This window comes from Salpingoeca rosetta (assembly GCF_000188695.1).
Source record: "Salpingoeca rosetta unplaced genomic scaffold supercont1.14, whole genome shotgun sequence".
NCBI classification, from domain to species: domain Eukaryota; class Choanoflagellata; order Craspedida; family Salpingoecidae; genus Salpingoeca; species Salpingoeca rosetta.
The window spans coordinates 826,170-853,874 of NW_004754920.1; the positions used below are offsets into that span (position 1 = coordinate 826,170).

Genomic DNA, 27,705 nt, shown 5'->3' on the forward strand with positions numbered 1-27,705 from the left:
GCAGCTGCTTATTGTTATCTGCTGGAACACATCCCCTTTTGCTTCCTTGATGGCCATGCGTCTTGCCTGGCTTCATATCACATCAGTTACACATCTCTATCGGCAATCGAGAACAGACGCACAACAGACGCACACAGGCCAAAGTGGAGAGAGAGACGGAGGGAGCAGGGAGAAGCCGGTGATTTCTCAAACATGAAATGAGCATACGCGTCAGAAGACACAGAAGACACAGAGGACACAGAAGCCTGCCTGCCTGCCTGCCTGTCAAGCAACCGTGTACAGCCTAGCAAGCACAAGGAAAAAACAGCCAGCCAGCCAGCAAGCAAGCGCGATCGCAAGCATGCAAGGTAGGTAGCTAGCTAGCGAGGGGTGGAGCACAAGCAAGCGCAGCAGTGCACGTGTTGCGTCACAATGGGATTCCTAGCCTGTCGTTGGTTAAAGCCATCGCAAGTGATAATGGCTGCTCGCCGCCAGCCAGCACGCTGCAAGCACGTCATTGCGAAAACATGGTCACGGTGGTGGTGTCAGGTTGTGCCGCTGCTGGTGCTGCTGGCTGCAGTGATGCGTGTGGCCAAGCAGCGTGGCCAGCACTGCCCGGTGGCGAGAGCGGCGACGCCAACATCACGTCGTTACCACCCATCGCCAGACCAGGCAGTCCGCCCCCAGGGCTGGTGCTGGTGCTGGTGCTGGTGCTGCTCATGCCCCTCGGAGCCCGCCCAGCCGCCTTGTCCGTGGAGCCATGAAGGTAGTGATGGTGGTGGGCATCGCTGCCACCGCCGCTGCTGCTCTTGCTGCTCTTGCCGCTGCTGCTGGGTCCCTGGCTGTCGCTGCTGTGCCCTGGTCGGGCGAGGGAGAGCAGGATGGCGGCAGCGAGCGTGCCGAGAACGACGAGTAGCGTCGCCTCAACAGACACGTGCACGTCCACCATCACCAGCAGCAGCTTTGCGCCAATGAACAGCAGGATGATGCCCAGGCCTGGCCCGAGGTACCTGAACTTGGTCATGGCGGCCGCCAGCGCAAAGTACAGCGCGCGCAGCCCGAGCACGGCGAAGATGTTGGAGGTGTAGGCGACAAACGGGTCCTGCGTGATGGACAGCACCGCGGGGATGGAGTCTGCAGCAAACACCATATCCGTCGTCTCCACAATGACCAGCACGGCAAAGAGCGGCGTGGCTTTGAAGCCGCTCAGCCCGCACACGCGCACGCACACGCGGAAGGGCGCGCTGAGGCAGTTCTTGGCGGCGATCCAGTGGGCGCGGAAGCGGGAGGCGGCGCGGGTGGAGACAGGCAGCGTCATGCTCGCATCGTCCCCGCCATCCTGATCACGTGTTGAATGGGAGCGGGTGAGAAGCAGGGTGTGTGGATCGTTGGATGTAGTGCGAGAAAGAAACGGAACATACACAGCAGAACAGACCCGGGGGAGGCGGATGTGGTGCATACACAAACACATTTAAACAGACGAGCAGAGAGGGAAGCAGGCAGACACAGAGGAAAGTAGGCAGGCAGGCAGACACACGCGCACAACAGATGGAGAGGCGATTTTAGAGAGACAGACAGACAGACAGACAGACAGCCAGCCAGCCAGCCAGCCAGCCAGCCAGCCAGACAGACAGACAGACACACACACACACACAGACAGACACACACACACGCACACACACACACACACGCACACACGCACACACACACACACACGCACACACACACACACACACACACACACGACACACACACACACACACTAAAAACCCCACCTCGCGCACGAAGAAGCGGCCCTTTGGGTCGTAGCGGCGGGAGACGGGGATGACGGAGCCGACAATGCTGAGGGCGAGGTTGTTCTTCAGCGCAGCGGCTGGGAGGTGGTCACTGCTCCCGGCGTCAAAGCCAAACATCGACTCCTCTTCGTCTGCAGCCAGCGGAGGAGGTTTGAGGCGGTCGACAACGGCAGAACATGAATGGCGGGTTCACGCATGCGATGACATGGTGAGTGTCAAGGGCACGCGCTCGTGCAAGCGCTGAGTGCAAAGTACACCAAGATATCAACAACGACCAAGCAACAGCTAACGACCAGCAAAACTCAGCAAAACAAGTCCAACCATCAACCACAACAAACGACCAGCGCCGTAAACCACAGTGAGGCACCTTGGCTGCAGGTCTCTGCTATTGCACGGACGCCCGTGTAGACGAGGAAGACGCCAAAGAGGGCTAACAGCCACGAAAACTTCTCCACAAGCAGCACCCCCGTGAAGATGAACACCGCACGCAGCACAATGGCGCCCGCAATGCCCCACGACAGCACCTGCCAACGTTAACAAGAAGCGCATGAACAGTGGTTGGTTGGTTGGTGATTGATCCATGTGGTGTACGGGGTGAATGAGGTGGGTGAAAGCATGACGTGAGCTTGATTGCGTCGGCGTGCAGAGAGACGGCGTTGCACACACACACGCACACACGCACACACACACGCACACACACACACACACACACACACACACACACACACACACACACACACACACACACACACACACACACACACACAAAGAACCGTCCTCGATACGCGCCTTGTGCTGGTATTGCGAGGGCGTGCGGAAGGCGGCGAAGATGGTGAGGAAGACAAAGAGGTTGTCCACGCTGAGAAACTTCTCGAGCAGATACGAGGTGAGCCAGACCAGCGCAGGGCCGCGCCCGCGGGAGATGAACACAAACCCGGAGAAGAGGAGGGCGAGCGCAATCCAGATGGCGGACCAGACGAGGGCGTCAAACAGGACGACGGAGCGGCTGCGGCCAAGCAGCATGTCCACAGCAAGCATCATGACGATGAAGATGTTGAAGGCAATCCAGAACACCCGTCGGTGCGCAGGGTGCAGGTCGTCCAGCAGATTCGCCTCCCGCACGCCAATGTACACCTGTACATGTGCGTGTAAACATGTGTTTGTTTGTTTGTTTGTTTGTTTGTTTGTTTGTTTGTTTGTTTGTTTGTTTGTTTGTTTGTTTGTTTGTTTGTTTGTTTGTTTGTTTGTTTGTTTGTTTGTTTGTTTGTGTGTGTTTGTTTGTTTGTTTGTTTGTTTGTTTGTTTGTGTGTGCGTGTGTGTGTTTGTTTGTTTGTTTGTTTGTTTGTTTGTGTGCGCGTGTGTGTGCGTGTGTATGTGTGGTTGTTTGTTTGTGTGTATGTGGTTGTGTGTGTGTGTATTATCGTGAGTGTGTGTACAGTAGTGTGTATGGAACGATAACAGGTGGGTGGCATGCAACAACACGCGAGGCAGTTTACTTCTCCACGAAGACCACAGACCTGCTTGATGCTGACGGGATCGTCGTCCTGTCCGTTTTCGTCAAAGGTGATGGCGCCAATCGGCACATTGGACACGACACCAAGGAATGTCTGCACACGTGTGTGTGTATGTACGTGTGCATGTATGTTTGTATGTATGTATGTATGTGTGTGCATGTATGTATGTGTGTGTGTGAGTATGTATGTGTATGTGTGTGTGAGTGCGCGCCTAGATTTCTGTGTGGAATGCTACCTGCGGTTGCTGGTGGTGCTGTTGAAAGGTGAACTTACATCGCCGTGGCTGTGCGCTGGTGGCAAGGACGTCAACTGCACCAACACTTCTCCCTGCACAGCGCAACATCAGCAGTGGGGTTGAGCGTCGGCCAAGAATGAAACAACAAGTTGTCGCGTAATTGAGCACCACGCAAGCAAACGGAAGCATGCGCACATGTAGGCATACATGGGCACATACAGCAACATACGTATTCACAGACAGACACATAAACACACACGTCCACGTACGCATACACAGACAGACAAACAGACAGACAGACAGACAAAAGCACACACAAGCGCAGAGCAAATCAACACAGCTTGCACATGCACACACCGCCGGCGAGTATGCGGTCAAGACTTCATTTGTGGTGTCCGCGTTGCCGTGCAATGTGATCCCAACGGCGTACAGCTGCTGGTAAGGCGTGCTGCGATGGTACACCTAAACATGAACACAAACACACGACGACACACCAAGAGTGAGTGCGGATAAGCAAGCACATTGTAAGGGGTGCACACACTAGCTACACACACGCACACACACACATACACAACAACAACAACAACAACAACAACAATAACAACAACAACAATAACAACAACAACAACAACAACAATAACAACAACAACAACAACAACAACAACAACAACACCAACACCAACAACACCAACAACAATTGCAACAACAACAACAACAACAAACAAACAAACAAACAAACAAACAACAAACAAACGAACAAACAACCACTCCACCAGTCGCACAGCCCACCCGCAACAACCCTGCCATCCGCCAAAGCAAGCAAACGGCGTTCATGTCCCTATTTCGCTCAACCTTGTTGGAGAAGGCAATGCGAAAGTCGTCGTTGCCCGGGTGTGAGTTGACCTGAAGCACAGCATGCTCTTCGCCGGCCGTGTCGTGCATGTGCCCATACACGATGCCGCTGTAGTGCGAGGCAGCGTGCCCGCTCGACACAATGTCAAAGGACACGGGCAGGTCTGTCAAGCTTGCTGGAAACGTCAGATCCCGCCCCAGGAACGCGCCAGTGGAAATCTCATCCCCTGGTGCGCTGGCAAACTGCCGGGTCCGCTTCAGGGAGTCCCGTGAAAACTGGAACAGGTGCATGCCAAGGTGCTTGTTCGTGCACTGTGTTTGAAACTCAAGCTCGTCCAGATACCCAATGGCCCTGTTCTTTGACGACGATGCTCGCGACGGCACCCCCGCGTTCTGGGGCTGGGCAGCGCCAGCACCATCCACGCGGGGCTCTGCGCGCACCACATGGTGCTGCTGTGCCACGCACACGAACAAGATGATGACAGTGATCACGGGCAGCGTCGTTATCCCCGCACGCCGCGGCGTCTGAGTTCGCTCAGGCCTGCCGCACCTGTGTATCCGCCACTGCTTACAGCGGATGTGTTGGCAGTGCTGTGATGACCTTGCCTCTTCCATACTGGCAACCGCAACGCAGACACCGCCGCCGCTTGCGCGGGTGCTGCCGGAGCTGGAGCTGGTGGTGGTGGTGGTGGTGTGTGGGCTCGTCACCATCGTCATCACCACTGCTGTGCACTGTAGAAAAGCTGCGAATGATAGTCATAGATTTTCCACACCACTGCCTGGAGGAAGGTGAGGTTTGTGTTTGGGTTGGTTCGGCTTGTTTGGTGTGTTGTGCTGCTGCAGTGGGAAAGGACAAGCAGAGGGAGGAGGGGAGCCAGTGCTCCTTCCGCGTTGCTGTTGCTGTTGTTGTGGAAGCGCGGAGAGCGCTTTGGCAGTGTAGGGTTGCAATTATGCATTTGCGTGAAAGAGAGAGAGTGAGTGTGTGAGTGTGTGAGTGTGTGTGTGTGTGTGTGTGTGAGAGTGTGTGTGAGTGTGTGTGCTCGTTGTTGTTCGGTGTCGTCGTGGTTGGTCTGGTTTTGTCGAATTGTTGACGGCCTGTGGCTGGTGTTGTTGTGTCTGTGCCTGTCATGTTTCGCCGGCTCTTTCGCAACAGTGACAGGCGAAGGCGAGAAGGCTTGAACGTCATCAACGCACCAGATCCCATCGAGGTGGTCGCATTCCACAAGCAACAACGCAGACAGGACGTCATGGCCCTCAACTTTGAGGCGGACGAGAACGACTTTTTGCCGTCCAGATCTGGGTATGCTATTCGGTGCGCAGTGCAAGTGTGTGTGTGTGGATGTGTGTATACGTGGATGTGTGTGTGTGTGTGTGTGTGTGTGGACGTGTGTGTGTGTTTGAGTGTGTGTGCGTGCGTGTGTGTTTTGTCTGTGTGTGTGTCTATGTCTGTGTGTGTGTGCGCGTGTGTTTATGAGTGCAAATTCAGTTGCAGTTCACCGACTCAACATGTGCAACGTGTTGCTACATGATGCTTGCTTGTGCAGCACCAACTTGAGCGGCTTGTTTGCAAGCTCCCAGCCAGCAGAGGGCAATGACTCCTTCACCTACACGCGGCAGGAGGCGCCGCAACAGCAACAGCAACAGCAGCAGCAAGCCGCTCAAGCTCAGCGCCCAGGAAGCGGTGAGCACCTGCAATCAACCTCTTGTCCACTTGCAGGCAACGTGTTGTGTTGCAAGTGTCGTCATTTGTGGCGTGGCGTGGCTTTCCCTGCCATACGTTCCTGCTGCACATCTCATCTCACGCATGTGCATTTGACTTGTACAGGTGATAAAAACCTCGGCGTGATTCATGCCGTCACCGCTCACGTCTATCAAAAGTGAGCGAACGCGCGTGTTTGTGTGTGTGTGTGTGTGTGCGTGATTGTGTGTGTGTGTTATTGTGGGATTGTGTGTGTGTTCGTGTGTAATATTGTGTGTGTGTGCAAACGTGCGTTTGCGAGTGTGTGGTTGCATGTTTCGTCGCAGCTTTGCATTGCGTCGTTCACTCACTGCACTTGTTGTGTTGTTCACTGCAGTGTGAACGGGCAGTACGCGCCAAAGGGCAAGCTCGGCTGCGCCATCATGGGCGACTTTGACTCCAAGAAGGTGCGGCTCATACGTGTGCTCTGTCATGACGATGCGTGGCGTTTGCTGGTGTCTGCTGACATCCGCTTCCAGTCTTGTGCGGAGAATGTTTTGACTCACGCATATAAACCCTCACAAAAACACACACACGCACACACAAACACTCTCAAAAACACTCACAAAACCACACACACTCACAAAAACACACAAACACGCACACGCACGCGTACTTGTGGTTGCAGTACTGCGTGTACGTGTACGATGCGAGTCGGAAGCAGGTTGCGCGCGCGGGCATCACGCGGGACTTTGCCGTCGTTCCACAGGGCAGCAACTACATCAACTTCTACGACGATGCACGCGTCAACTGGTCCATCCGCTTTGAGACGGACGAACAGACAAACGCGTTCCTGCGCAACATCGCGCTCGCCCGCTTTGCTTCTGGCGGCGTCGCCGACTTCATCACCCAAGGTGGGCGGCCATCGCAGTGGTGGGAAGGAGGTGGCGTGGGTGGCTGTGAACTGACGCGTGTTTTGATTTCTATACTGGGGGATCGCGGGTCTGCTGTTGCCACCACTTATCGCCCAAATACGTGGCACGGTGTCTTTTTCCTCCTCTTCCCGGTCATACCTCACCCTGTCTGCGTGTTGCTGCATTCTGCTGCTGCTGCTGCTGCTGCTGCTGCTGCTGTTGTTGTTGTTGTTGTTGTGGTCAGACCTTGTGCTTGGCGGCGGGGCGAAGGAGATTGTGAGCGGGGACAGCATCGAGGTCAAGTACACGGGCTGGCTCCTCGACCGTGGCGCCTTCGGAAAGGTGGTCATTTGCTTGTTGTGCTTGGTTGTACTTGCTGGTGCTTGGCTGTGCTTGGTTGTGCTTGGTTGTGTGTGTGTGTGTGTGTGTGTGTGTGTGTGTGTGTGTGTGTGTGTGTGTGTGTGGTGGAGTGTGTGTGTGTTGCTGAACTTGTGCCTGTATATCTCTTTTCCCCCTTGTTGTACTGTCCTTGTGCATCGTGGCTTACCTCTGACTGCCTTCCCACCCGCCTGTGCTGCTGTTTGATTTTTCCAGGAGTACTACAGTAACATCAGCGCGGAGAAGGGCTACAAGTTCAAGGTCGGCAAGAACAAGGTCGTTCAGGGCTTCGACCAAGGTGTGGCTTTCCTTCCGCGCAATTCCTTTGCTCTTACCAAGCGCCATGTCCTCAACTGCGAATCTGTGATGTGTTGCTTACACTTGCAAACACAAATTCACGCACGCACGCACGCACACCCCCCCCCAACACACACACACACTCACAAATACGCACACATACACAATCTCATTGACTCACCCACCTTCACTACGGCAACTTGGGGGCAGGTGTGCTTGGCATGAAGAAGGGCGGGCGGCGTGTCATCGCCATCGCCTCGGCCTCCGCTTACGGCGCTGCTGGCGCGGCAAACATCCCCGCGAACAGGTGCCGTGCACGTACATGCATTTCGTGAGAAACACTTGTCTTTGGTTTGCTTTGGTTTGCTATGAGGCCTGTTTCGTTTTGTTATGTCGTGAAACGCATGTGCAATCCGAATCCTCCACGTTCAATGCTCTTCTAACCGTCAGCACCCACTACATACACCTCTGCACATTCCCACATACGCACTCCTCCCCTACCCATGTCCTGGCTTCCTTCCTTCCTTGCTTGCTGCAGCGACATTGTGATTGAAGCGGAGGTGCTGCGCCACAAGCACAAGGGAGAGGAGATCAAGGGCGGCGGGCCCACGTCGACGTCGACACCGGCGCGAAAGGCGGACAAGGACAAGCGGCGTGACGCCTCCCCAGCGCCCTCAACGCTTACCGCACACGACGACCACGACGCCAGCACAGACGCAGCTGCATGTGAGAAAACACTTGTTTTGTCATGACAATGGTGCATGTGTGCTTGTGAGTGTGTAAGCTTGTGGTACGTGCCTTTGCACGCGTTTGTGTGCTTGCTACCATCGTTCCTTCACACATTCCCCACTGCAACCATCGCCACCGACACCAACTGCTCACACACACCCACACACACACACCCACACACACACACACACACACACACACTTCCCCAACACACACACACACACACACACCTACTCACACAGCTGCCGACGAGGACATGACGTCGCACAAAGCGCGTGTGCTGGAGCGCATGGCAAAGATGGGCACCAGCATGCTCGGAGGGTGCGATTCAATCATGTTGTCCTTGCAGTGCGCACCTCATGAGCATTCAGCTGCACAGCCCGTGGTCACGGCTTGCCATGTTCAATGCTCCACCCTCTCTGCCACACCGCATCCTTGTCCCGCAAATAGACGTGGCACTCCCCCCCCCCCCCAACCCAGCTCACCTTTCATCATGCCCCCCCCCCTTGTCTCCGTTGCCGCTCGTCGTTTTGTTCAGCGCAACGCCTGATGCGATGCAGCAGCAGATGATGGCGCAGATGATGGGTGTCGCAGACCCCTCGCAGCAGCAGCAGCACCAGCAGCAGCCGTTTGGGATGCAGGGCGCAGCTGGCAACATGAACGCGTTCAACCAGCAGGGCGGCATGCAGCACAACATGATGCAGCAGCCGCAGAGCCAGCCAAACGCCATGAACATGTATGGGCAGCAAGGCATGATGCAAGGGCAGCAGCAACCAAACCAGCAGTTTATGCAGAACCCAAACATGCCGCCCTCATCGCAGTTCCAGCCGTTCCAGCAGCAGCAGCAGCCAACGGTCAGTTGTGTGCGGGTATAGAAAATTACACAGCTTCGATGTGCATGTATGTGTGTGTTTGTGGGTGTATGTATACCTGTGTGCATGTGCGCATGTGTGTGTGTGGTGTTCTGTGTGATTGTGGACGACCCCATGGGCAAGCCACATGCGCCTGCCAATCACGCATGCCTTTTCCTCACCCATGTATGTGTGCGTGTCCTTCTGTCCTTGCGCGCTTTCCTTCAGAATGCGCTGAGTCTTTACAATCCACAGCAGCAACAGCCCTTCATGGGCATGAACCCGCAGCAGCAGGCACAACAGCCAGGGTTTGCACCACCAGGGTACAACCAGGTACAACAGCAGCAGCAAGGGCAGCAGCCAGGGTTTGGAATGAACCAGCAGCAACAACAATCACAGCAACAACAGCAGCAACAGCAGCAACAGCAGCAACAGCAAGAGAACCAGCAGACTCCTCCTGACCGCCAGTCAAAATACATGGAAGGTTCGTTCGTGCACTGACTGAAGTGCAAATGGAAAGCACACACATGTGTATGCACACGCACACATGCACACACACATGTGTATGCACACGCACACATGCACACACACGCGCGCGCGCGCGCACACACGCACGCATGCACAGGACCATGTAACTCGCGTCAACTCACGCGCATTCCTGGTTCTTGCGCCTTCTGCAGAGACGGCCGACACTCTGAAGACGATTTCGCAGCGGGTGGACTCGGCTAACGAGAAGCTCGACAAGCTGCGCGAATCCTCCGCCCTGTCCCCCTTTGGCGCTTCCATGCCTCAGATGGAGTCACAGGTGCGTGTCGTGGTGTGTTGTGTCGTGGTGTGTTGTGTTGTGTGTTGTCTGTGTTCGTTCATGCGTTTACAATGCTGACATCACCACCGGCTGCGTCATCTCACTCCTCGCCATCGTCGTGTCGTGTGATTTTGCGCCAGGTGCTGATGTACAACATCCAGCGCATCATCGCGGAGAGCGACCGCCTCAAGAAGGAGGTGCGCACAAACACACACACACACACACGCACGCACGCACGCACGCACACACACACACACACACACATACACACACGCGCGCGCGCACGCGCACGCGCACGCACACACACACGCACGCACACACACACGTGTGCGGTCGTGCGCCAATGGTGTGCTTCCGAGTGCGCGACAGCTGTCTGCGACCGCTTAATACTGTAACTTGATCGAGTGCATTCCCTCATTCGTACATGGTTGGCTGTGCTTCTCCGCTGCCCGGCATTCGCTTCATGTCTCCTGATGGCACAGGTGTTTGAGAAGAGCGCGCGCATCGAGAAGCAGAACGAGAAGATTGCCGAACTCCTCGACCGAAACCAAAAGTCAGCCGCTGTTTCGCCCACCTCTCCTGTTCTGTTTGTTCACAGAACCTACCCACCCTCTCTGTCCTCCACTCCCTCCCTCACCGACCGCGTATTATGCACGTGTGTGCTTGCACAATCAACTGTGAACAGATACGTGGAGGAGAACAACCTCATCCTTGAGCAGCGAAATGACTCCTTCAAGCAAACGACAGCACAGGCACAGGCCAGGTCAGCCATGGCACCCCAATACGTGCCAACAACATGCTCTTTCTTTCTCGTCCTCGTGCTGTTGAGCGCCTTCACCATTCGTTCACGCACACACACACACAACATCGCCACACGACACCCAACGCAAATATTCACACTGACACCAATCACACACACACACACACACACACACACACACACACACACACACACACACACACACACACACACACACACACACACACGCGCACACACACACACACACACACACACACACACACACTTATGCCGATGGCCTTGGTTGCGCTGCGTGCGTGGTGCAGGGTGCTTGAGCTTGAGAAGGAGCGGTCTGAGCGGATGGACGAGCTCTCTGCGGCGACCAAGCGCCTCTCTGAACTGCAGGAGGAACTGCAGACCCTCAAGGCCACCGAACAGGCCCTCAGGGCAGAGCTCGACTCAATCAAGGAGGAGGTGCGTGCTTTGGTCGATAGTGACGGCGAGCGAGCCGCAACCTTGGCTGTACCATACATACACACATACATACACATATCACCGCACGCTGATGATGTGCTGTGCTTCTCACCTTGTCCGTGGCATGTCATCACCAATACCAGCACGACCGCGCGTCGAGCGAGGCGGCGTCGCTCAAGGCTGCGGAGAGCGGGTCCGCTGTCAAGATAGAGGAGCTCAACCGGGCTCTCAAGGAGGTGCTGCAAATACCCGTGCTGTTGCGTTGATGCTGGTGCTTGCGTTGTGGTGCCAGTGTTGATGTGGCCGCATGTCGAGGCGCCATTGTGTTTGCTGTCGTGCGGTCACATGACTCCACCTGTTTGGTCTTGTGAGCTTGCAATGCACTGTTGTCGTGTCGCTGATGCCCTGAATGTGTCCACCGTTCACAGGAGCGGCAGCAGAACAAGGACATCAAGAAAAGGGTACACACAGCTGCTGTGCGCATGCGTGTTGTTCTGGCGTGCACCTTTTGTATTCGCACGTTGGTGTCTTGTGTTTGAACCAGTCGTTCTGCGCGTTTGTCCCCTCGTTCCACCCCTCTCACTGTCATCAACATACACACATGTCACACACGCACCTCATCATGTTGGTGGTCCTGTGCCAGGTTGCTGCCCTTGAGGAAGAGCTGAGCGACACGAAGCACGACCTTGAGTCTGCGGCGAAGAAGGCTGAAGGCGTGAAGAAGAAGGCGGCCAAGGAGCGCGCAGCGATGGAGGAGGAGTTTGAGGAGGCCAAGACCCAGCTTGAGGACCAGGTCTCCTCCCTCAAGCGCCAGGTACACATGCATGCGCCCTTTGTGTTGGCCATTTGCTTGGTTGTGTGTTTGCGTGCGTTTGTGTGTTTGCGTGTGTGTGTGTGTGTGCGTTTGTGTGTGCGTTTGTGTCTGTCTGCTCTTGTGTGTGTGTGTGTGTGTGTGTGTGTGTGTGTGTGTGTGTGTGTGTGTGTGTGTGTGTGTCGTGTCGTCGTTGTCGTCGTGTGTGTGTGTGTGTGTGTGTGTGTGTGTGTGTGTGTGTGTGTGTGTGTGTGTGTGTGTGTGTTCGTGCCTGTGTGCGTATTTGCATGTGAGCACAAAAGTGCACTCACCAAGCCCCCCCCCAACCCCTTCACACTCCTCCGTGTTGCATGCAACATGCACACTTGCGCAGCTTCGAAAGGCAAAGCAGAGTTCCGAAACGGCGAGCGAGGCTGCGGCGGAGCAAGCTAAGGAGGAGCTTGAGGCCCAATACAAGGCCAACCTGTCAAAGGCCACAGCCGCCACAAAGCAGTGGAAGGCAAAGTGTGAGGTACGTCCAATTCATGACTGCCAAAATGGCTATGCTTTCCTCTGCCATGACTGCGCTGGTTTTGCCCGACAGCACCTCACCATTGACGTCACACGCACGCACACACACATATACCTCTGCCGTGATGTGCGTCTTGCTTTTGGCACGCCCGTGCAGGCGCTTGAGGACGAGCTTGAGACCGCCCGCGCGTCGCAGGTGAACTCTAAGCAGGTCGCCACCCTTCGTGCACAGCTCCGGGAGGCTCAGCAACAGGTGCGAATGAGATGAAAAGAAGGAGAGGTTGGGTGGTGTTTCGGCGTGTTTTGTAAGCATATTTTTGCGCGTGTGTGCCACAGGGCGAGCTTGTACGCTGAGTTCGTGTTTGCGTGTGCCAGCGTGCTCGCTCACATATCCCTCTGCCACATTGTCTTGAATCGTTGACATGTGTTGCTGACACTGCACTATCCCTCATCCCCTCAGGCGCTTCACTGGCAGTCCGAGGCCACAAAGGCCGAGGAGAAAGCAGTAGCGGCGGCACAGCAGCAGGCAGCTGCACCCGTTGCCGCAGCAGCTGCTGCCGGCTTCACTGTGACCGACGTTCGCCGCATCATGAACCAGGTCTGCTTGGTGTTCGGGTTCGCGTGTGTGTATGTATGTGTGTGCGTATTGTGTGTGTGTGTGTGTGTGGTTTGTGTGCAATTGCATTTGGTTGTGAGTGTGTATGTGACCTTTTGTTGTTCTTGACTCTCACTGTGTCCCGCGTGCAATGGGGTGGTGTGGTCGCAGGTGTACAAGCAGTTCCAGGCCCGTGTTGCAGGTGAGGAATCGCTCACCAGCGCCGCCGTCATGCAGCTCGCAAAGGAGGTGTGTTCCTGGTGACGAGAATCGTTGCGATGGTGGTGGGTGGTGGGTGGGTGGCATGAGACTTTGGTGCATGCAAATGTGTGCGTGCGTGCGCGCGCTAATGCCGTGTTTGGTGTCATCATTTGCTTGTATGTGTACCGTCTCAGGTGATCGTGGGCGAGACGAAGAAGGTGATTGCACTTGGTGCAGCAACCCCCACCAAGCCCACAGAGGAGGGGAAGGAGGAAAATGACGAGGAAGAAGAGGAAGAAAGCGAGAGCGAGGACGAAGAGGAAGAAGAAGATGAAGACGAGGAGGAAGATGAAGACGAGGAGGAAGACGAAGACGAGGAAGAGGACGAAGAGGAGAATGAGGACCACGAGGAAGACGAGGAAGACGAGGAAGACGAGGAAGACGAGGAAGACGAGGAAGACGAGGAAGAGGAACAAGCCAAGCAAGTTGCTGGAGAGGAACCCACGACAGAGGCCCCGACTGTCACCGAGGATGCCGAGAACAAGGAGAAAGAGCAGGAGGAGGGGAAGGAGGCTCGAGCCGATCCAGAGGACGAGAAAGAGGAAGAAGAAGTTGCTGCTGCTGAGAAGAAGAGTGACAGTGGTGAAGATCACCACTTGAACGGCAACGGAAGGCGCGCCCTTGTTGTGGCTGTGGACGAGGAGGAGCAAGAGCAAGAGGAAGATGACAACGAAACGAAGCAGCACGAAGAGGAGGATGATACCGCTGTTGCAGGCAAGCAGGAGGATGAGGAGCCGGAGGATGATGGCCACAGCTCCGGCAAGGAAGATCCCCAGGTTGACGCCGAAGATGCCGAAGATGAGGATGAAGAGGAGCAGGAGCAGGAGGGGGAAGATGATGATGATGAGGGGACAACGGGTGCAGCCGAGGAAGACTCGCCAATGCCCGCTGAAGAGCCAAAGCAGGACGACGAGGAGGATGGGGAGGAAGACGAGGGTGATGCGGAAGATGAGGAGGAAGGCGAAGATGCGGTGGTTGACGCCGAGCCAGCGGCCGCAGCTGATGACGGCGAAGATGACGCTGGTGCACAGGAGAGCGCTGCTCCCGCCGCTGTTGGTGCGGAGAGCGACGGCGAGGCGAGCTTCTCCTCAGACAATGACGAGGATGAACAGCAAGAGCAGGCAGAGACCGAGCAGGATGACGTCGCAACGGAAGATGCAGTGGAGGCGCAGCAGCAAGAAGAGCAAGAGCAGCAGGAAGAAGAGGAGGAGGATGCGGTGGCTGGTGACACGGCTGCGGAGACGAACGGCGGCGACGCGGCCTCGTTCCTCGACGAAGGCGACGGTGGGTCTTTGGTCATGTTTGAAAGGGAGCGGGGGGGGGGGCGACGGGGAACGGGGTTGAGGTCATGCGTGCGCATGAAGTGTGTCGTGCTTTTGCCTGCTGATCCGACTCGGGCGCTGTTATATGCACAGAGACACAACCGCACGCACATGCACATACACATGCACACACCCCAGATACACACACACACACAGATACACACACCCCAGATACACATACACACATACCAACACACGCGTGCTCACGTTTATCGTGCCCGCCCTTGCCCCACTCGCGCGTGACCCACAGACGAGGATCTGGAGGCGTTTTTCACGGCGCCAATTTCGCGAAGCCGCGCAGCGACGCAGCAGGCAGCTGCCGACGACAGCGACGATGACGCGAAGACCAACGATGATGCTGATGGAGACGAAGCACAAGGAGAGGAAGAAGAGCAAACAGAAGGCGCAGGCGACGTGGAGGAGAAGCCGAAGAAGACGTCCAGCCTGAGCGCGTTTGATGATGATGACGACGACGACGATTTCATGGTGACTGCCACCACTAAGAAGCCCAAGGGGTCGACATCCAAGGCCGTGCTCTCCTTTGACGATGACGATGAGGACGAGGACGGTCTTGACTGGCTCAAGTAGTTGCGCGTCTCCCTCAGGAGCAGTCATGGCACACGATCTCACACCCACCGATGTGGCACCTTGTGTTGTGTGTGGGTTTTGGCGTTTCCTGTCGTCGTCTCTCTCTCTCTCTCGTGACGCTGTCCTTTGTCGGTTGTGTGTGTGTGTGTGTGTGTGTGTGTGTGTGTGTTGTGGCCTTCGCCCAACGTTTTAGCCCAAAGTTTGCTGTTGGTCGGTTGTTCGCGCGCGTCACTCGTTGCTTTCGTCGTTTGCTTTGCTTCTTTCTTGCCTCACACGACCCTGCTCCCGGTCCATTCCTTGTCCGTGACTGCGCAAAGAAGGATCGCACACGTTGTTACACCCTTCCCCCCTCTCTCTCTCTCTGCCTTGCCTGAGAACCCATCACCGGTTGCCGCCGACTTTACTCCCAAGCTCCTTTGATGAGATTTTTTTCGTGTGCTCTTGCTGTTCTGCATTGCGTATGGTGAAGGAAAAAGTACAGTTCCGTAGCGTATGATGCAGCAGGTGTGGATGAGTTGTGCTGATGCACGCGTGTGAACGCACACGGCAAGGGATAACAAAGAGCTGTGGTGGAAGCTTCAGCAAAGAAAAACTCAGGAACACCCCAAAGATACACACACACACACACACACACACACACACACACACACACACACAAACAAACAACCAAACAACCCACACACACACACACACACAAACACACACACACAAACAAACAAACAAACAAACAAACCACACACACACACACACACACACACACAACGGATCCACACATAGACGTAACGCCAGAGCTACTTGGAATGCCGGCACTGCAAGATGGTGTGGAGCGTGTTTGCGACGTCGCTGTTGCCCGCCATCTCCTGCAGCGTGACAATGTACACAGCACCAGTCCACGAGAACCGCTTTGCACCGAGGCCATCTCCAGTGAGCGGGTTGTAGTATTCGCGGGGCTCCGGCTGCCCGTTCACCACCGCAACGGTGGCGTTGCGCAGCATGCTTGCACGATCGTGCTGGCCGTAGCAGTCAAGGCCGACGCCAGCGAGCCAGTTGACATTCACCCACACGGGGCCGCGCCAGTAGTCTGTGGGATCAAACACCTTCTCAGAGCGCCCCACGCACGGCATGTGGTACGGGGTCATGAGGTTGGACGGGGTGAGCAGCACGCTCGAGACAGATTCCGCCTGGGATGCGTTGGCAACATTGCCCAGCAGCGCCCAGAACGGCGCCGGTGTCACCACATCCACAAACGAGCCCGGTGGCGATGGTGATCGGATACGCGTGGTCCCACCATCGTGTTGGACAGCCGACTGCGCGGGCAGCCGGTCCCAGAACACGCCCTTGCTGTCGTCCCACAGCCAGCGCTGAATCGCCGCTGCGCTCTGATGCGCGCGCTGCGTCCACATGTCGTGCGCAGTCGCATTGCCCAGCAGCTTTGCCATGTGCGCCAGCAGCAGGTGGTCCATGTGCAGCCACGTGTTGAGGTCGATGGCCTCCACGGGCCCTTGATCCCAGCGCGGCGACGTGTCCCAGCCGCTGTCTTCGCCCGCCCACAGGCACAGCCCGCTGCCGTCCTTGGCCAGCCGCTGCGCGTAGAACCAGTCGTTGTTCTGTGCAAACGCATTGAAGGCGAGTCGCAGAAAGTCGTCGTCGCGTGTGCGGTTGTAGATGACAAGGGCTGCCCACGTCAGGATGCCTGGCGGCTGGGTGGTCTTCTCGATGACGGTGGCGCCAACAACGCGAGGGATGTGCCCGACAGCGACGCCAGCAGTCGTGAGAACCGTGAGCTGATCCTTCGCCTTGGCCAGCGCGCGAGAGCCTGGGCTGGCAAGCAGCGCAAAGACGTGAAAGCCCGTGTCCCAGAGCCAGAGACCACGCGCGTATCGCGACATGGACGGGGTGATGACGGGGCGCACCCAGTGCTCTCCACCCGCGCGCTCCGTGTTGAACCAGAACTGAAACCAGGCGTTGTAGTACATCTTGAACTCTGTTGGCCCGATGTGAGCTGAGGCCGGCGGCACTGGCAGCTGCGCCAGCCAGTCGTTGATGTCTGTGGTGGTGTTGCTGGTGTCCAGCACTGGTGCAAGCGGCGCTGGCGCGGACGGGGGCGAATCGTACTCGCTCAGGCAGAAGGTGACGTTCTTGGTAGCTGCGGCCGGGAGGGAGAGGGACCACGCGTATGCGTGCGATTGAGCATCGAGGGACGGCGCGGTGTTGAGCGACGTCTGCACGCGCCAGTAGCGGTGCATCTGCTGGGTGTAAGGGGGCAAGGGCATGGTGGCCTTTGTGGCGACGCTGATGCTGGTGCCGTTGACCTGCGCCGCTGACGTGGCTCCCAAGAAGTTGGGTGCCTTCCCACTAAACACCAGCTTCAGCGCTGGCGAAGAAGACAGCGGAGATGTGGAGGACCCCGGTGCTTGCTTGAGGTTGGACACGGTGTACTGCGCGCACGTTGTGGTCGACGAGGTGTATGCCACCTTCACATGCACCTCCACGTTCTTTCCGCACTTTGCCTTTATCACTGCGTAGTCGGGTCTCCACTCATAGCCTCCTACCAGACAAAGCAGGGTTGCGTGAGTGGAAGGGCGAGAGAAAGGGAGGGCGAGAGAAAGGGAGGGCGAGAGAAAGGGAGGGAGGGACTTGCATGCAGAGACAGTGCGAGGGTTACAGGTACAGCGCGAGGGCGGGTTGGAAGGGTGCGCAGAGAAGGGTACACAGGGAGGGATGGAAGGGGAATGGAACTAGGACACACACACACGCACTTACACACACACACACACACACACACACACACACACACACACACACACAAGCACACACACATACACACAAGCACACACACACACACACACACACACACACACACACACACACACACACACACACACACAGCACCGTCAGCAATGGCGTCGCATGAAAGGTCGCCTTCTCCAGCAATGCCACTGTCCTCCACTGCCATGGTGACAATCTCTGGGAACAAAGGAGTGCCTGGCGACCAGTCACTGAACACGCGGTATCCCAATGCACCCATGGATGTCGGGTCCGAGGCCGGTGCCAAGGTCACATATGACCAGGACCCTTCAAAGGAGAGCTGGTACGTGTCGTTACCGGCCAGATCCGCACACGTGGCAGCAGCCCGCCGCGCTTCCTGACGGCCCTCCACACCCGAGGCCGCCACCGCCAAACAGACAACCACACACAACCCCAGCGCGACGCTCATCGTCACAGTGGCAGCGATGACGCTGGCTGTCCTTCTGGCCGACGCAAACTGCTGCAAATCATTCCTACTTTTCAACAATCGCAAAACCAAGCAGTACGCAACAGCCAACAGCCAACAACCAACAACCAATACAGAGAGAGAGCCACCACTGCACTGCTTGCTTGTCGCTGTTTCTCGCTGCCCGCAACTGCTGTTTCTCACTGTCAACTCCCCTGTGTTTCTTCGTTTGCTCATTCACCCTCGTCCTTGCGTTGTTGTTGTGTTGTTGGTGCTTGACGTTTCCACTGACAGCGCGTGTGAATCAAATCGTTGTGAATGCCTGGACCAACCACAGCAGCCATTTCCCTCTTCTCCAGATCGGTCAGTGTGTGTGTGTGTGTGTGTGTGTGTGTGTGTGTGTGTGTGTGTGTGTGTGTGTGTGTGTGGTGGAAGTTGGAATGTTTGCCGTGGCTCTGTGCCTCGCCTTTGCGTTTCATCCAACTCACCCATTCACCATCACACACTTCCTTGACTTCCTTGTCTCCACCCAACCGGCACTTGATGCAGTTGTTTCGCGCCTCTGTGTCCTGCAGCGCACGCTGGTTCCGCCGCCGCCTCAGCACCACCACCACCGCTACCACCACCATGAGTGACATTCCCAAGACGCTCCCCGGCCAGACGCCGCTCAAGGATCATGATCCAGATCTGTTTGAGATGATCCAGCACGAGAAGGAGCGCCAGCGCTCTGGTCTCGAGCTCATTGCTTCGGAGAACTTCACGTCCCGCGCCGTCAACGACTGCCTTGGCTCGTGCCTCACCAACAAGTACTCCGAGGGCCTCCCTGGTGCCCGCTACTACGGTGGCCAGCAGTTCATCGACAAGGTTTGTGTGTGTGTGTGTGTGTGTGTGTGTGTGTGTGTGTGCGTGTGTGTGTGTGTGTGTGTGTGTGTGTGTGTGTGTGTGTGTGTGTGTGTGTGTGTGTGCGTTTGAGTGTGCGTGTGTGCGTTTGAGTGTATGGTGAAGGGAAGGTGGGTGTTATTCTTTGTTGTATGTGTAGAAGAGAGGGAAGTGGGCGTTGTTCTTCCCTCTGGTTTGATTTATTCTCTGCCTTGTCAAGCCTCACTGTGAGCCCTGCTCCCATACACACCATGTGACTGAAAACTGCGACTGTGGCTGCTGTCCAGATTGAGAACCTGTGCCGCGACCGCGCGCTTCAGGCGTTCCGTCTTAGCCCGGAGCAGTGGGGCGTCAACGTCCAGCCCTACAGCGGCAGCCCGGCCAACCTCGCCGTCTACACGGGTATTCTTTCGTGCTCGTGTCGCGTGTGTGTCTGTGTCCGTGTCTGACTGTCGATGTATCCATGGGCGAGTGCGTGTCAATGCCCACAAGTGTGGACTTTCTTGTGTTTGACACACCCCACCTTCACTCAACCATTGGTGCATCTGCCCACTGCTACGCTCCCTTTCGCATTGCCAGCGCTGCTCAACCCGCATGACCGCATCATGGGCCTCGATCTCCCGTCTGGCGGCCATCTCACGCACGGGTATGGATGGGGTGCTCCATCAGCACGCCCTCATTGCGTGTGCTTGCGTGTGTGCGGTCTCGTTTGTCAGCACTGTGTTTTCCACACACACGCACAAGCACGCACACACACACGCACGCACGCACGCACGCACACATACACACATACACACACACATACACACTCACACACACACACACACACACACACAGGTACTACTCGTACAACGCGCGTGATGGGACGACGAAGAAGATCTCTGCCACCTCTGTGTTCTTCGAGAGCCTGCCCTACTGCGTGTCTGCTGAGACAGGCCTCATCGACTACGTCGAGCTGCAGAAGCGCGTCGACGTCTTCAAGCCAAAGCTCATCATCTGCGGTGGCAGGTGCGTCCGCCACCACGCGTGCCACGTGCAAGCTTTGAATGTGCTGTTCGTGGGATTCTGCCACGCGTGCGCCTTCCAAACCTTGTTTTCTCGCCGACATCCATACACCCACACCCCTCCATCCAAACACCCATGCATGCATGCAGTGCGTACCCGCGTGACTGGGACTACAAGCGGTTCCGGGAGATTGCCGACACGTGCGGCGCCTACCTGATGTGCGACATGGCGCACATCAGCGGGCTGGTTGCTGCGCAGGAGGCAAACGACCCCTTTGAGTACTGCGATGTGGTCACCAGCACCACCCACAAGTCGCTTCGCGGCCCGCGCGCAGGCATCATCTTCTTCAAGAAGGAGCTGGAGGCGAAGATCAACTTTGCGGTGTTCCCCATGCTGCAGGGCGGCCCCCACGAGCACCAGATTGCCGGCGTGGCGACGCAGCTCAAGGAGGTGATGACCCCCGAGTTCAAGCAGTACATCCAGCAGGTGAAGAAGAACACGCGCGCACTGGCCGATGCGCTGACGGGGATGGGTCACGTGCTGGCCACGGGCGGCAGCGACAACCACCTCATCCTCTGGGACCTGCGCCCGCACGGCATCACGGGCTCCAAGATGGAGAAGGTGTGCGACAAGGCGGAGATCACGCTCAACAAGAACGCTATCCTGGGCGACCGCAGCGCGCTTGCCCCGGGTGCAGTGCGCATTGGCACGCCGGCACTGACGACGCGCGGATTCAAGGAGGAGCACTTCCGGCAGGTGGCTGAGTTCCTCAACCGCGCACTCAAGATCGCCATCGACGTCCAGAACGAGGTCGGTGGTTGGGGGGAGGGGGAGGGGGTGTGGTCGATGCATGGTGGTGTTGTTTTGGGATAGGGTGAGTGACAGCAGGCGCGCACGCGTGTCTGTGTGTGTGTGTGTGTGTGCGTGCGTGTGTGTGTGTGTGTGTGTGTGTGTGGTGGTGGTGTGTGCGTGTGTGTGTGTGTGTGTGTGTGTGTGTGCTTGCGTGTGTTTTATTGTGTGTGTGTGTGTGTGGGTGGGTGTGCGTGGGTGTGTGTGTGTGTGTGTGTGCGTCTGTGTCTGTGTGTGTGTCTGTGTCTGTCTGTGTCTGTGTGTGTGTGTCTGTGTCTGTCTGTGTCTGTGTGTGTGTGTGTATGTGCGTGTGTGTATCAATGATTTTCTGTTCTGTTTTGTGTTGTTTCCCACTCACATGAATCATTTTCTTCTCTTCCCCTCCCACCAATACACACACACAACCTTTTCCCTCCACCAGCACGGAAAGCCGCTGAAGACGTTCATCCCTGCGCTCGAGGGCAATGCCGAGATTGAGCAGCTGCACAAGGACGTGGCCGCCTTTGCCCGCCAGTTCCCGCTCCCAGGCGGCGACTACTAAGCGCGCTCGGTAAAGTGCAACGAAAGGCAGTGCAGCCGTGCCAACGTGCACACGCGCACGCAAACCCGCACGCTCGCGTGCGCTGTGCAAGTGACATGCGTGTCGTGATGCCATCATCGTTTCGTGTGTGACTGTGTGTGCGCACGCGGCAAATGCTCGTTTCATTCCCCGCAGCCCTTGTCGCGGCAGGGAGTGGGTGATAGTGCTGCTGATTGCGCTGTTTTTGTCCCCTTGCATTGCTCTCGCTTGTGCTTTCTCCTGCTCTTTGCTCTCGTGTTAGTTGTCGGCTTGCGTTGGTTTCTCTTGCTCGCGTGTTTCTTGTGCACTGACTGTATCGTTTGCGTACGTGGAAGACACAATGAAAACGGGAACAAATGCACCAGTGGTGGAAAGCACCACACAGCACACCACGCCATGTCTTAATAACCAAATACAACCACCCACTGCAATACATGTGTGTGAGTGTGTGTGTGTGTGTGTACCCTTACAACTCTCCCTCCACTCAAAGGTGGTTGCTGTTGCTTAAATCTCCGATTGCGACGAGGAGCCGTTGACGGAAATGGTGACGAGAGACGCCTTCTTCGCCACCGCCTTTGTTGTGTTGATGCTCCGGTGCAGCATGCTCGCCGCCATCCGGTCCACCTGCTTCTTGGCCGAGATCACAGCGCCGTGCAGCGTGCCGTGGTGGCTTCGCTCCGTGCCCTCCCCGGCGAAGAACAGCCGCGGGTTGGCCCTTGAGTGTGTGTGTGTGTGTGTGTGTGTGTGTGTGTGTGTGTGTGTCAGTGCGTGTGTGTGTGTGTGTGTGTGTGTGGGTGTGTGTGTGTGTGTCAGTGCGTGTGTGGGTGTGTGTGGGGGGGGGGGTGTCAGTGTGTGTGTGTGTGTGTGAGCTACGTTTGCATGCAATTGAGAACGAGGAAATCACATGCTGTGCGTGCACGCCCAGCTTCAATGCCAAGCAACATACCCAGTCGTGCTCTCCACTGGCGCTGCGTACGCGTCCATGTCTTCACTGCGAGATCGAACGTGCGAGCAACAGAAACATGGGCAGTGATGTGCGGTGTGTGGCATGTGGCACGTGGTGTGTGGTGAGATGGACGCAAGCATCCCAAGACACCTTTAACGCAGCCCAAGAAGCACAATGCCACAGAACATGGCCATTGGCGGCAAACAACGAAAAAGTAGCAGAAACACTACCATCAACAGCAGCAACAGCAGCAGCAGCAGCAGCAGCAGCAACAACAACGGCACCACCACCACCTAAGCCATCATCACCGAATATCGCACCCTGAGCCGTTGACTTTGATGAAGGAGGCGGCGCCGTGGATGTGCGGATGGCGCGACCAGCGCGTCATGCGGCAGCACAGCGGCTGCAGTCGCAGTGAATGATGCATTCGACAGTCGCAGTGCAATGTCGATGAGAGAGTGTGCAGGTGGGCCATGTTGATGTCAAAGGTCGTTGCTCAACGGACGGAAAGCAATCACCAGTCTGACAATCACCACCATCAGCAACATCACAACCACCACCACTGCTTAATATCACCGCCACGACAACAGCGACGCATTGAATTACCGTGACGTCCTCCTCTGATCCGTTGGGAAACATGCGCTTCAGCTCTTCCGTCAGCAGCGGCGCCACGTCCTCGTCGCTGAGCGCTTCCTGTGTGGTGTGTGTGTGTGTGTGTGTGTGTGTGTGTGTGTGTGTGTGTGTGTGTGTGTGTGTGTGTGTGTGTGTGTGGTGAGAAGAAATAGCAAGGATGGTTGCAATAGCACGTGCGAAGGCATGGCAAAACGAACAGCACACACACCCGCACACGCACTGACACATGCACACACACGCACGCACACACACACACACACACACGCACGCACACACACACACACATACACACACACACACACACACTGACAGACAAAACACACAATCCAACGCACACACACGCGCGCGCGAGCGCGCCCATGGTACAGACCTGACGGGGACGGTGACGAGAACGAAATCGCACAAGACGTCGCGGCCGTGGCGGTTCCGCACCTTCATGTGTGCCGTTACATCTGGTGGGTGGAGATGAAGAGTGGTGCGAAGTGGGAGGGGAAGGTCATGGATACGGAGAAGGCAGAGATGGAGAGGTGGTGAGGCGGTCAAGAAGCAGAGGTGGCAGTTGGTAGTGTTTGCTTTGATGCAAGGGTGTCATGGCCATTGCAGGCGACAATGAGGACGACTGTGGCTGCTACCTTTTCCGTTGACTTCAATTGTGTTGTCCTCTTCCGCAATATGTGTGACCTGAACCCGCAAAACGCAATATTGTCTGTGAACGAAACATCCTGCAAAACGCGCGACCACACACATACACACAAACGAAAACTCTCACACAAACATACACACACACGCAGGCACACACAAACATGCACAAACGCGGGCACACAACAAGTGTATGCAACCCCGCCCACAAGCAATCAGGGAGGACCGACCGGCTGGTTGTATTTGACGTGTGCGCGCTTGGCGAGATCGTGGACGACGTGCGCAAGATCACGAACGAGCAGCGGCCGACCTGGTGACGACACAACAATTTGCACACAGCATCGGGGTTGTGTTACATCGTCGTTTGTCGTTGTGAGCAACTAAAAGCAACGTGAATGTGCATGTCAGGACACCTTGACCAGCGTGGACAAGAAGAACGCCAACCATCATGCATGAACGCGACAATGCAAGTTCACACGCCACTTCATCATCATCATCATCATCATCATCATCATCATCATCATCACCATCACCATCATCATCATCATCATCATCATGAACACCTGGGAGTGGAATGCGTTCGAGGAACCAGTTGCGACTCAGGGCTGAGAAGGCGGCGACGTGCTGCGCTTCCTCGCGTGTGCGGAAATACCCGAGCAGCTGCCGCGCCCTCGCACTCAACTGCCATGGTGGGTCATGTGTGTGTGTGTGTTGGGGCTTAGGAAGGAGGGGATAAACAACGCACGCAGCGACAGCACGTTTGATCAGATCAACATGGCTGAGCAGACGCACAAACGACCACGTCGCAGACGACATGCACGCAGCAGAGATGTCGCATCTCTGTCTCCCTCAACGCTCCGTTGCTGCCAAACCTCGCGACAGTCGTCAGTGGTGCGAATAGCGCGTGCAAGACGTGACGCAACGCTCCTGTCCTTCGGAAGCGCGGATCCGCGGTCCTCATGCGCCGTGTGAATGTCCTCAATATCGTCTCGAATCTGCCAAACGGTGGAAGGGATTGCGGTTGTGACGGTGAGCGCAGGATTGAAGGGGACAACGCGCATAGTAGCCAAAATGTGTGTGTGTGTGAGGGTGCTCAAGTGCCTTGGCATATGCCGTAATGCCAGGTCACCTGCTCCATGAGTTCTGTGTAGACGTCCATGGCGTCCTCAATCTCGTCCTCGCCCACCACCTCTCCTGCCCGCGAAATGCCCACGTCCAGCTCCTGTTACGTGTCAAGCCGCAAGACATGCACATGTGCAGACAGCAATGATCAGCGATCGTGTGCATGTGTGCATGTGCTCATGTGCTCATGTGCTCACGTGTGCATGTGCTCATGTGTGCATGTGCTCATGTGTGCATGTGCTCATGTGTGCATGTGTGCATGTGTGTGTGCCTGCAGGGGATTGTGTTCATGTCCTTCGGTGCTGTCAACAACAGCAGCACCATCCGTTTGTGCAATGGGTGGTACCTTTCGTGCAGGGTCTGCCAGCTCAAACACGTCGCACGCCACCTCCCGTGCCATGGACACGAGATCGTTGTCGTGTGTACCGTACAGCCTGCAACGAAACAAGCACAGGGCGTTGCCATGCAATGAGCTTGCGACGCGATTCTTGCTCCGTGTATCCAATACGTTCACTCACTAGCTCATTCACTCACTCACTCACAGCTACAGCGTTGCCAGCATGTGAGAGAGAGAGTGTGTGTGTGTGTGTGTGCATGTAGGTGTACATGTAGGTGTGCGTGCGTGTGCGTGTGTGTGTGTGTACGTACTCGCAGCCGCCTGCGTCGAGGTAGACCTTTGAGAGTGTTGGCAACTGCATCGCCCGCACACGTCCGCCCGGCCGTGGAGTCGCCTCTGCATACGATGATGCGCACATTCACGCAGATATGAGCACAACGCAGGAGGGTGATGGCAGTGCAAAGGTGGCTAAGGACACCACAGCTGTAGCTTCATGAACAGACAGTGCACGCACGTACGCAAACTTGCACACATGCACATGCTCACACATGCACACACACATACACACGACCCCATATTCACTCATTCTCACTCTCACTCACTCTCACTCACTCTCACTCACTCTCACTCACTCACTCACTCACTCACTCACACACACACACACACACACACACACACACTCTCTCTCTCTCTCTCTCTCTCTCTCTCTCTCTCTCTCTCTCTCTCTCTCTCTCTCTCTCGCACACACACACACTCTCTGTGTCTGTGTCTCACCCAGGACGAGGACATCTGCAATGCCGTGCGCTTCGCGGAGATGTGTGGCAGCAGCAATGCCAGCCAACCCGGCACCTACAATCACAACCTGTGTTCAACAACCCAGGAATGGTGTTACATCGACACGTGATCGCAAATGCCGCATGCGCGCGCACGTACGAATGCGAGCACCCACTGCTTGAAGCTTGCGCACTCCCCGTTCACACACACACACACACACACACACACACACACACACACACACACACACACACACACACACACACACACACACACACACACACACACGCACACACACACACACACGCACACATGCCATGCCTTGTGATAGGGCCGCTGGAAGAACTCGTTGCGCTCATCGGACGTCTCCTCATGGTCCACATCCGCTGTCTCGTCAATGTACTCGTGCTGGTCTTCAATGTCACCGTGCTGCTGATGCTTGACATCGTGGCGCATGTGCGCACCGCCGGCCTCTTCCTCATCCTTGCCCTTGACAGTGAGGTTCGCGGTGGGCACGGGCTGCAAGCCGTCAATCACTGTCTGGAAATGCGTCTGAAAGTCAGTGCGCCGTCCGACCGTGTCCAGCTGCAAATAGAAGACGCGCTTGGCAGTGACGATGCCGATGCGGGCGTCTGCCTGCGAGTTCTTTGGCCAAGTGACGGTGCCGCCACTCAGCGTGCGGTGCACGCGTTGCTTGCCACTGCTGCTCCGTCCAAGCCCGTCATGTGGCGCTGCTGTTGCCGTCACTGCTGTTGCTGTGTCTGAGGGATTGGCGGTCTCGTTGTCAGCGGCGTCATGAGCGTTGCCACTTGCGCTGCTGTCCTGTGTGTGGGGTGTGTGCTCTGAGCCTGGCTCCTCCGCGTCCTCAGGTGACAGTAGGTCCTCTGGCGAAAGCACCGTGCTCTCGTGTGTGAGCTGGAAGACGCCTTTTGGCTTGATTGCATCTGGTCCCGCAAAGTACGCAACATGTCCATCCTTGTGCAGCTGTCAAGCATGGAAGAGGAGCAGAGGATGTGTGTGTGTGTGTGTATGTGTGTGTGTGCGTGTGTGTGTGTGTGCGTGTGTGTGTGTGTGTGTGTGTGTGTCTGGGTTGTCTCTGCCTTGCTGTGCTTGCTGCAACAACACTGTCTTCACTGTAGTCTATCGCCTTGGGATTCATTCCTCGGCCCCTTGTTCTCCTGCGATACACACACACACACACACACATCGAACCTTGAAGAAGCGGTGTCGGAAGGCCTTGTTCACCTTCCCTTGCTTCCATGCCCAGCCCTCAAACACCAAGCGCTGGTGCTCCATCGTCGTCGCTGCTTCCAGCTTGTCGCATGTGGTTTTTGTGGTGTCGCGACCCACTTCTTTGCTTGTTGTTTGGATGTCTGCTTGTCCGGTTGGCCGGATGTGCTTCTCCTTCAGTCCTTCCCCT

The 27,705-nt window shown here is 56.4% G+C and overlaps 6 protein-coding genes across 6 annotated transcripts in view; 3 read left to right on the forward strand and 3 right to left on the reverse strand.

The window, feature by feature from the left end:
- The window catches only part of PTSG_06278 (uncharacterized protein), a 2,006-nt gene extending 1,866 nt beyond the window's left edge, over positions 1–140 (forward strand). Inside the window, exon 6 of the mRNA XM_004993112.1 lies at positions 1–140. This exon is cut by the window's left edge and continues 206 nt beyond it. The gene's annotated coding sequence lies outside the window, so the exon portion shown is untranslated.
- Positions 101–5,119, reverse strand: PTSG_06279 (integral membrane protein TerC). The gene is made up of 8 exons (XM_004993113.1): positions 4,377–5,119; positions 3,882–3,986; positions 3,563–3,616; positions 3,293–3,382; positions 2,565–2,909; positions 2,143–2,299; positions 1,755–1,906; positions 101–1,318 (listed from the first exon to the last, which is right to left on the reverse strand). Exons 1-8 carry the CDS (start codon positions 5,091–5,093, stop codon positions 494–496), a joined length of 2,445 nt encoding a protein of 814 aa, XP_004993170.1. The 5' UTR covers positions 5,094–5,119; the 3' UTR covers positions 101–493.
- Positions 5,120–5,138: 19 nt separating this feature from the next.
- Positions 5,139–15,501, forward strand: PTSG_06280 (uncharacterized protein). The gene is made up of 27 exons (XM_004993114.1): positions 5,139–5,165; positions 5,530–5,676; positions 5,921–6,057; positions 6,202–6,253; positions 6,452–6,521; positions 6,743–6,968; positions 7,213–7,310; positions 7,563–7,644; positions 7,854–7,950; positions 8,182–8,369; positions 8,615–8,693; positions 8,911–9,226; positions 9,452–9,707; positions 9,904–10,028; positions 10,169–10,225; positions 10,511–10,581; positions 10,714–10,791; positions 11,094–11,241; positions 11,385–11,477; positions 11,670–11,702; positions 11,885–12,055; positions 12,426–12,563; positions 12,720–12,815; positions 13,023–13,160; positions 13,329–13,406; positions 13,553–14,702; positions 14,991–15,501. Exons 2-27 carry the CDS (start codon positions 5,624–5,626, stop codon positions 15,326–15,328), a joined length of 4,368 nt encoding a protein of 1,455 aa, XP_004993171.1. The 5' UTR covers positions 5,139–5,165; positions 5,530–5,623; the 3' UTR covers positions 15,329–15,501.
- A 461-nt stretch (positions 15,502–15,962) lies between these two features.
- Positions 15,963–18,593, reverse strand: PTSG_06281 (uncharacterized protein). Its single transcript, XM_004993115.1, has 2 exons — positions 18,221–18,593; positions 15,963–17,876 (listed from the first exon to the last, which is right to left on the reverse strand). Exons 1-2 carry the CDS (start codon positions 18,543–18,545, stop codon positions 16,120–16,122), a joined length of 2,082 nt encoding a protein of 693 aa, XP_004993172.1. The 5' UTR covers positions 18,546–18,593; the 3' UTR covers positions 15,963–16,119.
- A 26-nt stretch (positions 18,594–18,619) lies between these two features.
- On the forward strand, positions 18,620–22,192 carry PTSG_06282 (serine hydroxymethyltransferase). The gene is made up of 8 exons (XM_004993116.1): positions 18,620–18,638; positions 18,837–18,905; positions 19,092–19,406; positions 19,709–19,823; positions 20,001–20,067; positions 20,259–20,429; positions 20,576–21,236; positions 21,697–22,192. The coding sequence occupies exons 2-8, from the start codon at positions 18,861–18,863 to the stop codon at positions 21,814–21,816; spliced, it is 1,494 nt and encodes a 497-aa protein (XP_004993173.1). The 5' UTR covers positions 18,620–18,638; positions 18,837–18,860; the 3' UTR covers positions 21,817–22,192.
- On the reverse strand, positions 22,115–27,607 carry PTSG_06283 (uncharacterized protein). The gene is made up of 15 exons (XM_004993117.1): positions 27,498–27,607; positions 26,607–27,269; positions 26,286–26,373; positions 25,823–25,907; positions 25,521–25,608; positions 25,182–25,274; positions 24,925–25,047; positions 24,616–24,733; positions 24,283–24,362; positions 24,046–24,094; positions 23,780–23,865; positions 23,387–23,473; positions 23,101–23,183; positions 22,781–22,825; positions 22,115–22,549 (listed from the first exon to the last, which is right to left on the reverse strand). The coding sequence occupies exons 1-15, from the start codon at positions 27,579–27,581 to the stop codon at positions 22,339–22,341; spliced, it is 1,983 nt and encodes a 660-aa protein (XP_004993174.1). The 5' UTR covers positions 27,582–27,607; the 3' UTR covers positions 22,115–22,338.
- Between the last annotated feature and the right edge of the window lie 98 nt (positions 27,608–27,705).

Bases quoted from the DNA above. Each gene is read 5' to 3' on its own strand.
- PTSG_06282 (XM_004993116.1), top strand. From the start codon at position 18,861: ATGCCTGGACCAACCACAGCAGCCATTTCCCTCTTCTCCAGATCG. The intron at 19,824-20,000 runs GTATTCTTTCGT...TCGCATTGCCAG, and splicing joins CAACCTCGCCGTCTACACGG to CGCTGCTCAACCCGCATGAC. The intron at 21,237-21,696 runs GTCGGTGGTTGG...TCCCTCCACCAG, and splicing joins CCATCGACGTCCAGAACGAG to CACGGAAAGCCGCTGAAGAC.
- PTSG_06280 (XM_004993114.1), top strand. From the start codon at position 5,624: ATGGCCCTCAACTTTGAGGCGGACGAGAACGACTTTTTGCCGTCCAGA. The intron at 7,645-7,853 runs GTGTGGCTTTCC...ACTTGGGGGCAG, and splicing joins CGTTCAGGGCTTCGACCAAG to GTGTGCTTGGCATGAAGAAG. The intron at 12,056-12,425 runs GTACACATGCAT...ACACTTGCGCAG, and splicing joins TCTCCTCCCTCAAGCGCCAG to CTTCGAAAGGCAAAGCAGAG.
- PTSG_06281 (XM_004993115.1), bottom strand. From the start codon at position 18,545: ATGAGCGTCGCGCTGGGGTTGTGTGTGGTTGTCTGTTTGGCGGTGGCG. The intron at 17,877-18,220 runs GTGCTGTGTGTG...TTTGTCTGGTAG, and splicing joins ATGCGACGCCATTGCTGACG to GAGGCTATGAGTGGAGACCC.
- PTSG_06283 (XM_004993117.1), bottom strand. From the start codon at position 27,581: ATGGAGCACCAGCGCTTGGTGTTTGAGGGCTGGGCATGGAAGCAAGGG. The intron at 22,826-23,100 runs GTGCGATATTCG...TCGATCTCGCAG, and splicing joins ATCAAAGTCAACGGCTCAGG to TGAAGACATGGACGCGTACG. The intron at 22,550-22,780 runs GTATGTTGCTTG...CACACACTCAAG, and splicing joins CCAGTGGAGAGCACGACTGG to GGCCAACCCGCGGCTGTTCT.
- PTSG_06279 (XM_004993113.1), bottom strand. From the start codon at position 5,093: ATGACGATGGTGACGAGCCCACACACCACCACCACCACCACCAGCTCC. The intron at 3,383-3,562 runs GTAAGTTCACCT...ACACGTGTGCAG, and splicing joins CAGCGCACAGCCACGGCGAT to ACATTCCTTGGTGTCGTGTC. The intron at 2,300-2,564 runs GCGCGTATCGAG...TAACGTTGGCAG, and splicing joins CCTCGCAATACCAGCACAAG to GTGCTGTCGTGGGGCATTGC.